This window comes from Pygoscelis adeliae, unplaced genomic scaffold, assembly GCF_000699105.1.
Source record: "Pygoscelis adeliae isolate BGI_AS28 unplaced genomic scaffold, ASM69910v1 Scaffold410, whole genome shotgun sequence".
NCBI lineage: Eukaryota > Metazoa > Chordata > Aves > Sphenisciformes > Spheniscidae > Pygoscelis > Pygoscelis adeliae.
Genome location: NW_008823913.1, coordinates 3,042,985 through 3,053,265, shown reverse-complemented (window position 1 = coordinate 3,053,265; position 10,281 = coordinate 3,042,985). Strand labels below are relative to the sequence as shown.

Genomic DNA, 10,281 nt, shown 5'->3' with positions numbered 1-10,281 from the left:
GACCCAGGTGCAGGACCTTGCACTTGGCCTTGTTAAACCTCATGAGGTTCACACGGGCCCACTTCTCGAGCTTGTCCAGGTCCCTCTGGATGGCATCCCGTCCCTCTGGCGTGTCGACCGCACCACTCAGCTTGGTGTCATCTGCAAACTTGCTGGGGGTGCACTTGATCCCACTGTCTATGTCACTGATGAAGATATTAAACAGTACTGGTCCCAACACGGACGCCTGCAGGACACCACTCGTCACCAATCTCCATCTGGACACTGAGCCGTTGACCACTACCCTCTGGATGCGACAATCTAACCAGTTCCTCACCCACCGGACAGTCCACCCATCAAATCCATACCTCTCCAGTTTAGAGAGAAGGATGTTGTGGGGGACCGTGTCAAAGGCCTTACAGAGGTCCAGACAGATGACATCTGTAGCCCTTCCCATGTCCACTGATGTAGTCACTCCATCATATACTTCATATGATGTTTCCTTTACACTTATTTCTTCTCTTGCCCTTTCCTTCAGAGCTCCCCAGATTCTCAGAATGGGCATTATCAATTATTTTGTGGCCACAGCTGGAAAAAGTTCATAGGGAGAAGATTTCCAAAAGGTATCTATATTTCTCTGTACATTTTCCCACATTTTAACAACATTTTCTGCTGAATATCTAAAAAAGTATATAGCCAAAGTATGAGACCACTCTGCTGTACTTTATTATTGATTCACCACTGGACAGGGCATGATTTTTGTAATTACAAACATGTAATTCTTTGGCAAATTACCAACAGTCAGTAAAAAAAAAAAAAAAAAAAAATCTTTGTTACCTAAGTGATTGTCCATCTGACAAAGCATCTTGGGAATATTTTCATTCTTTTCATCTTCCTCTTTCAGGACAGGAGCCATATTCCAGATCACAACTTTCCCAGAATCCTGACCTGTAAGAGAACAAATAGCCCCCCTTTTAAATACATGCAGAAAAGCTTTTCAACTTAATCTCAGTTCCAGAACAGATGCTAAAATATAGGCTTTACTGCAGTGGGAACTTTGGAAACATTTGAATACAGATGCCATTCTGATATAATTACACCAAGTCAGAAGTGTTTTATTTTTCTTGAAGCTATTAAAAATAAAGTTATACAGCCTTGTTCAAAAATCATACTGTACATAATGATACCAACTCTAAAGATGAACTATTTATAATAAAATTGTATTTTAAAAGAGAAAAGATACATTCAAATCCTAAATTGCAATTATTGTAGCCAACAAAATTATTCACTATAGTAATCCATATAATATTTTTGCACATACTTCTTGAGCTATTCCATTTATATATATAATTGGATTTTTTTTGTACCAATAGCTCTACTATTTAGCAGGTCAAAAAGCCCAACTTCACATTCAGTTCCTCTTCAAATAAAAAAGAAATTTGGCCAGTATGGCCACAACTCAATTATTGCAGCTACTATCTCAATGATGTCCAGGAGGATGAGTATATCAGAAAATGTAACCCTGCCTTCTGCAGTAACAGAAGCACTTTTCAATACGTTTTAATGACTTCTATCTCTAAGAAACAGATAATTATGTAAGTGAAGTGTTTTTAAATGAGTCAAACCGATTAAAGTGTTGTGAAGGCATAAGATTATTATTATAGCCCATAATTCTGCCTTCTATTAGTACGCAGACATACCTTGTCCTCCTGTTGCAAACTTGGTCCCATCTGGGTGAATGTCCACTGAAAATATTGGCTTTCCTGGAATTAGAGAACAAGCAGCAACATACTGATTTGTTTTACAGTCAAGAGAATGCAGTAACACCAAAAGAACCGTAACTCTTCTGGTTAGCGAATAACTTTCTTCTTCTAAAAGCTATAGTTGTAAGAATTACAGCTGACTAAAAGAGTTGAAAGCAACTTGATGACACAAATGACAGCCTATTAAAAGTGTATATGGAAGTTACCATGCCATAACAAACCAGTGATAACCAAGGACACTTAATCCAGCAGGATATGCCAAATGCCTCCAAGCTAAATAATACCACAAAGCAAATGCCAGCAAGGCAAAACTGTGTTTGAGTAAGGAATTTCTTCCAGGTTTCTACAGTTCATTAGCTGATGACCTGAAGTAAGTTTTGTTTTGGTTTCTGGTTTTGTTTTTTTAAAGTTCTCCCCAATCTCAGACTGCATCTGTTGGTCACACAATTACCTGTCTCAAATTTAAATTCTGTTAAGTGCTTCTACCATAAGCCTAGCTTTTATTTTTATGGCTTCCATACAGACAAAGGAAGACTAACCAACTCTAATATTACTCTTAAATCTTTCAGTTCTCCATATGCTACATCTTTCAGAAGAAAACTAAGTTTTATGAAAATGTAAACCCTATAACAAATAAGTAACATAGTTGGGGAACAGCTTTGGAAACCAGACAACCTTCACTCTCAGCCTATTCTGCTCCGACCACTGGATCACATACACTCTCCTGTATGTTCACAGTTCTTTTAACCTTTGCAGGAGGAGAAGGAAGAGGGGAAAAGTAAACTCACTGCCTTTCAATGATGCTCAAAGAGCTACCACTAAGGATTACTTGAAGAAATACGCATGTGATTTCCACATTCAAGTAATTTTTGGCAGCAGTCCGAATCCTTTCAAACTTGAATGCTTCTGCAAGCAAGATCACACACATGCCAGTATAAAATAAGGCAATTTATCATAACAGCCAAAAGAACTAGTACCCACTGTATCAAGATTACTCAATAAATTTCCCATATATGTTAATTCTTGTACTGTATCTTCATAATATGTTAAGACATACACGATAAAATCTGGAGAATTTATCCAGGGATAGGTTTTATGTTGCAACTGTAGCATCTGAATTCCTTGACATTAAACTGCTAACAAAACCCTCATCCAAATATCCAGTATTGCTTGAGGGACATGCATTTTGCTTCATGTCAATTTTTATTTTCTTTATGTTGACTTGTTTTAAGGTTTATTTTATTTGGATTTATATTGCAACTCTGACATGTGATTCCCCTTAAAATTTTTACAGGCAGCCAAGCAAAGACCTTAAGTACAGTAAGATGGCACTCAACTTACATTCCTTCCAAGTCTTTTAGACCGCATAAAACACATAAGCTGAGACTTAGCTGTGGCTTTTCTTCAGATTGTTGTGCCCGATTCTATCTTTTATTCTATTAACTTGAATGCAACATACAAGGCTAAGCTGAATATTTTGAGAAGCACAGACAAGCAGCAAACATTTATTTTGTCCTTCCCAAGATGTGGAAGTCCCCTTAAATTAAACCAGTGCATCATTTGAAATAGTTTAACCCACTGACACTTACAGAAACAGGTCATTCTGTAGACCTTATAGGTGGCAGAGGTTACCTTTTCAATCTGCGTCAACAATCGTGGGCAAGACGACTTACCATACTCTCAAATTTGCCATTAGACATGAAGAGGAGAGTGCTCCTTCCAGGAAGCCAGTTATCAAAGACCTTTTAATTGTACTAACCTGGCTCATTTTGCCTATGTATCATTCGGACCAGCAGGAAACAGTTCCCCAGCAAATCAGAAGGAACAGTAACCTCTAGCACAGGGGCATCAATAATCAGGAGGAATTATGGCTCCCAGAGCCAGTACAGCATCTATGAACAAGGCTTCAGAGTTTAGGTGGTTTGTAGTTTAACAATACTATATTTAAAATTGGTTTAATAGATGCAGCCGTCTCATACAGGAAGACTCGTTCCTCCTCTGCTCCGATTCCACCACTCTTCCTTCCCAAAAGTCTGCATTAAAAAGTAGCCGTGACCAAAGCACACACTGGTAAGTTTGTCTGACAGATACATTGGCTTCTCATTATTCAGGAAAAACAGATACACTATACATGCTGAAAAACTGTGAAATAAGTCATTGCACCTGTTGCTTTGCAAAAATTACGGACATGATGCAATTTTCTTTTCCTTTACTCGGTGTTTAAAACTATCATAGCATCTCCAACTTCTGCCCTATCTTAAGAGCATAACTCTACAGGAGCAGTAGCATCAGCTCCCTTTCTCCTTCTGAGCAAAGTTTTTGCACAGACCACAAATGGCATTGATGAAATTTAGCTAATTATTTTACTCATGGAGACAGAGGTACCTTAGCTACAAATTCACCATAAAAGCTTAAAATTAGCCCCATCACACCAGGGAAAATGTCCACCTAGCCCAGTACTCTCTGTTCAGAAACCAGCACTAGATACCTCCCTAGGGATCTGCACAATGGCAAGCACACAATGCTTCTTCCTAGGATAATCTTCCAGCTCCAAAAAATTGCAACTCTGACTTCTTGAATCAGAGACCTGCAACAGACTTTTCTTCTATAAATTCAATCAGCCATCTCAGATCCACAAAAAACATCAGTAGCCCCCAACACAAAGAGATCCACTGCTCAACCATGGACTCTGTGAAGAACCACCTACTTCATGTATCCTGCACCTGCTACCTGTTACTTCAACAACGCTTAATTCTTGTACAAGAGAACAGTGAACAAAAATCACTTGACATTCACCCCTTTTCTGCCACTCACAACTCTACATGTGTTCATCACGTCTCCAGCTCAGTCCTCCCATTCCTACCCCAAAGAGTCCTCCTCTACTTATTCATTCCTTGTACAAAAGCTGCCTCACACTTTTGATCATTCTGGTTACTCCTCTATCAGCCTCTTTCAGTTCTCCTGTATTTTATCACATAGAGAGGAACTGGCATTGAAGACAGTGTTCAAACACAAATGATCTACGTATTTATATAGTAGAATAATGTTTTCTTTTTAGTTCTTTTCCTAGCATAAATTTGTGTTTCAATCTAATGAGCACTGAGCACATATCTTCATAAGTTATTATAATCCTAAAAACTCAGACCTCCGTGGAAGTCATCAGCTCACAGAGCATTATTTTATATGGGAAGTTTAAAAAGGGTATGGACTTTGCACTCAGGAAAGGCGGTGGTAATAAATGAAGCCCGCAACAACAAATCAAGTTTCCTACGTGGCTCAACTGTGATCCAGGAAGGGATTTTATTCCACAGGTAACTAATCATACACAATGATCTACCCAGTAAACTTGGGCTTTTCTGCAGAATTTGCCAGTAAGCTTAAGCACAATGACTTGTGAACATGAGGCCTGTCAAATTAATCTCCTATAAGAGCCAAGTAAGTATTGTTTCCATCTGATGGATAATTCCTAATAAATTGGACTAGTTTCATACATCTCAATCTCACCAGCAATGTCCAGATGCATCCAGTGGTTAACCTTTAAAGACATGCTTTTTCTCCCGAGAAACATTAGTTTACTAAATCAAGTTCCAGACTTCTCGGAGTTTGTACAGATAAGAGTCTTCCATTTTCCATATACAGGAAATCTGTCAAACTACACCCAGCCTCAACCTGTCACACCGTCTTCTTAATAGACTTTCTGCATTAATCAAAATACAAACAGCAACTGCAAAATGCCATGTCATATACTAGCACAGCAGAACACTTACAAGTCAACCTAGATGAAATATTACTTACAGGTCAGTCTAGATTTTATTTCAAATGGCTTTGGATATTATTCCAAGATCGGGGGGTAATATAATTAAACATGGACTGTTCAGTTGTTTAGAGCCCACAGCTTTCAGTTCACAACACTTTCACTGTGCTCTTCTACTTCAACTGTAAGCTGAAGTAATTTTATTAGTGGAGGAAAGCATAAACTTAAGCTGACAAGAGCAAACCAAAGAAGGAAGCAACTACTTATGAACTAGCTCAGGACCACAGGGCATTTCATTCCTGACTCTGGCTGCAATGACCTGTTGGTGAAGCCAAGCATAGCAGCAGCCCTGTTTGGATGCCTGCAGGAAACAGCAACTATTGGATGTAGGACCCTAAGCTTCTATTGCTTCAGCTAAGAAGATCATTCACATCCATTTTTCAGATAGTAGTAGAGCTACTGCATGTTTCAGCACCAGAAAGCGTAGAGACTCATGGTGGTCTAATCCAGACTAGAGAGCACCTAATTTGGACCCTTTAGCCAATCCTCAGAAAAGGAGTTGTAGCTTTACTACTTATTAGAAAGCAGCGTAACAATGTCACAAACAATTCAGTTCCTATCTAGCACAAACACTGCATAAAGTTTCAAGTCAGTTTTGTTACATACTCATATTCACCAGTACAGAAACAGGTGAAACACACAAGGAGTTCACAGTGGCACGTTCAAAGTTTCAACATTTGCCGTAAGAGGCATTAGAACACCAATGCACCATCTTGGAAAGGAAAATATTCCCAGTGTCCTGCTCCAGAGCCGCGCATGCTTTTCTTGGCTATTGAGAAACATGGGGCTCATCATGATTAAATTAGATTACTTAGATTTAAAAAAGGAATCACTAGTAAAGCTACATATTATGAACGTATATTAACTCTTTCACGATCTAGAAGGAATTTGTTTTTAATAAGTTTGCTCTCTACACTTTTATGTCTATCCCTTAAAATACAGAAAAAGTTGAATAACCATTAGATTGTTTGCCCAAGTAAACCAAGACTTATATTTGTTTCCAGTTTTATCAGTCTAGAGATGTCAAATGATTTAAAAAAAAAAAAAAGAGAACAGATTAAGTGATCACAGGACAGAAATTTAACAAGACAAAGTCATTACCAGGGTGCTCTTTCCTCCAGGATACCAGTATCAAGGGAATACCATTTACAGCGGTGGATAACTGTCACAGGTTAAAGCTACAAGACTTGTTCCATACTACTTGTGGTTTATAAACTGATCACAGATACTGGGTTTTTCCTCACTTCCTTCATTTTCTCAAAATAACAAAGAAAGAGCCATTATTTGATAGCGACCGCTTCCTTCCCTGGGTCCATGTCTTTACCTGAGTATGTCGTTAGATCCTGTCGAAACGAGCCAAAAGGCACAAGGTCCCTGTTTCAAAGTGACTGAATGTTTTCCCATGCTAACTGGAGAAGTGTTGAATTTTCTAACAGTAATCAAGCATCAGAATAAAACGTAAGTGATTCTTAAGCAGTAACATTAGAATATAACAGTGTATTTTAAGACATTTTGCACTCTTGTAATAATTTCTAAAAAAAAAAAAGTTTAAATTATTGAAGCTCCCAGAATCACATTGCACATGGAAGCAAACCAGGTTCATTAAGAACAGAACACCTTATGATAGACCAGGTGTCTTATTGGATTTTTTTGTTTAAAGAACCCAAATATACATTATGTACTTAAAGAAATACCAATAATGAAACAAGCCTGGAACAAAAAGTTCCAAGTAAGATAATTCAAACCCAAGGAGAAGGTCCCATCTTTAAAAAAAATACACCAGCTGAAGAAAAAAAGCTATTTTAAATATTGCATCATTTTTGTTTGTTATTTAACTTTAGGCAATAATCAATGAAATACAAAGACAATTTTACGTGAATTTCTACCACAGTATGAATGAGTTTCTATTAATTTTGCTTCCAGCCCATCTGATACATAACATCCAACATTTACATTCCACCATTACAGCTTGGAGAGATAATAAACTCCATGCCTATATTTAAAGAAAAGCCGGCTCCAATTTCTACAAGTTGTTATACATGAACAGCACCTTGGGATTTGCACAGGTTTCTCAGAATCACAAGGAACCTCTCCTTTCCTGCAGGGCTCAGCGTTTGCCTGCATTAGCCATCTTTAAGCACCAAGGCTCTCAAAACCTTGTGTGCCAAGTATGTATATACAACTGTTGGATGCGTGATGCCTCTTTATAGAGGCACTGAACCGAAAACTGGGAAGGAGAAGCAAACCACACCATCTGTAACATCTTATGGTCGTCCACTCCCACCCCCACCACTGGATTGCAGTTTTCTGTATTCTTCCTTGCTCTAAGTCAAAGAAACATGGAAGACAAGAACACAACAATAATGAGAATTTCATGCAAAATCTAATAAACCCACATTAAGAGTGTCAAAAGCTTCTGGAAAATGCATCTGAAGAAGAAATATTTCCAATAAGTACTCAGATAAAGCGACATTAAGAACCCCAAGACAAAAACCTGTAGAGCCAAAATGTGTTAAAGTGCTTTTACTGTAAATGCTCAGCATCTCGGCTGAGCAGCATATGATTCCCAGCTGTATTGAATTTCCCTGGTACGACACTAACTTCTAATGTCTATTATCTCATGGAGAATGTATGCCTGTAAGCATCATTAAACTCATTCTAGTCCGTTCAGTAAAGCACAAATTCCAAAATTGAGTGGGGAGAGGGAAAGGTAGGAATGACAGCACCTTGATCTGGTGTGTGGAAGAGCCAGTCTTGCTATCAGGACTCTCGCTCACAAACCAAGAACAGCGAAGCAGCCTCTTGTGCCCATGGGGAAAACAAAAGGAGTAAAAATTATCACAACGAGTCTCCAGTACACACAGCATAAATTATCTTTACTCTGTTTCTGGAGAGGTTTCAGAGAAATAGGTAGGCCCATTAAGAGTGATGGAGACTGCTTGCATGCAGCAATGCCCGCAGGATCCAGAACCTGGGTACATTAAGAGAGGCCAACTAAACGCACCAGTTTTTATCCTGCGCTCCTTGCCCCAAGGATAAGAACACATGAATGTTATATAGTCCTATATATATTAGCACACCTTAAAGCATTTTACAAATTACTGTCTGTTTTGCAGGTGGTGAAACTACAACAAAGTGACTTGCCGAAACTCACCCCACAGGACAGCAGCAGAAATGGGAATAAAATTTGGGACTATCAAGGCCCTGTGTAGTGCATTATTTACTAGGCAAAGTATCACAGAGCTTTGTAAATCGAGCCTCGCTGCAAACTGCTTGGCTGAAGACTGTTTTCTGCAATGGTTAGACATATTTTAAATTGCTACATATTTCAAATACATACCCATACCAAAAGGTGCACCCACTAAAGAAACAAGGAAGGTAGTTACAGATCTAATCTCTGTGATCTGCAAAGATTTAGGCTGAAAGCTTTTATTCAGCTGCTCGTAAGTGGGATCCCACTGAAGATCCAGAGAGGCACAGGACAGTCTGCCCACAGGCAGCCAGAGATTAAGATGTAAATGCTACATTTGTTTAGATTAACGAAGCAGAAATGTAAAAAACATTTCAAATAAAGTACTTCCATATTTTTCAGTTCTCTACAACCTTTTGTTAAAAGGCTAGGTCCATCTGCTGACTATATGACCCCTGGAAAGTAGTTCAAGTAAAGATGGATGCGAATATCAACTTGAGGCTTAAGTTACTGTTCTTAAAACCTGCAGCATGATTACAAAGACAACAACGCATGCAGAAAGGCAGCTGTAAAGTTGCATCTGCGGTTTCTAGCTCAAAGCACACTTCTCCAGCTTGAATAAGCTGGTCTCCGGCTTGGTTTTATTCTAGATACCAATCAGCTAGATGAGTCCAACTATTGACACTTATACCAGGATATGAAATTTGCAGCTGTACGCCTGAATTTGAGGACAAAACCTGCATAAACAGAAGTAAGCTCTTCATGCTAGGTTTCTTCTCACTGCTTCGCCAGGAACAGTACAGGTATTTATCGTAAACGGTGTAAATATGTAACAGTGATACTATCCTGTACTCACCACACTAGGAAAGTAGAGAGCTTTCTGTCAATATTGACACTTCATTCTGAAAGTGTTTTAGCTCACAAATCTCTGCAAAATCACCAGAGGAGTGGCAGACAGGATACTACATAAATTCAGGGAGTTGTTTTGAAAGCACTATGGGAAGAATCTTTTTCCCCTCATGGCTAACGACAGCACAGATGACCAGTGCTGAAGCTTATTGCATTTGGGGACTTCAATACTGAACCTGACTTCACTGTGGTCGGTGTCGCGCGTTGGCACGGGACGTCCGTACGTCTCAAGGGGTACCTCGACCACTGCATGAAATCCTTCTCTCTCTTTTGCACAGACTACACTTGATTCAAACTATCCCCCCCACTTTCACAAGCATGAAGATGCCTAACATTCGCGCCTGGCAGGTAAAGGCAGCTCAGTCTTCAGCTAGCAGCACACTTCACCCCTCCCCGCAAAGCCGGCGCTACAGCAGGGAGCCGGCTCGGCCAGCGGCCGCTGGCGCGGCACCCTTCAGCCATCTTCTGGACGACGGACTCTGGCCGAGCCCTCTCACCACACGAACTCGGCATCTTGGAAGTCGCACTTCTCTAGAAATCCCGGTTTCGTTTTCGCACCTCCATCCCCCTGCGAGCCTCCTAGCCCGCCGCCTCCGGGCGAGCCCACCAGGACACCCGGGGGGCGA

General features: G+C 39.8%; 1 protein-coding gene across 1 annotated transcript in view; it reads right to left on the bottom strand.

The window, feature by feature from the left end:
* Positions 1–10,281, bottom strand: part of LOC103912466 (protein HIRA) — a 45,456-nt gene that overhangs the window by 33,795 nt on the left and 1,380 nt on the right. Inside the window, exons 2-3 of the mRNA XM_009318741.1 lie at positions 1,680–1,742; positions 817–927 (exon numbers count right to left, since the gene is read on the bottom strand). Coding sequence (XP_009317016.1) covers positions 817–927; positions 1,680–1,742 — 174 coding nt within the window. The remainder of the gene's footprint in view (positions 1–816; positions 928–1,679; positions 1,743–10,281) is intronic.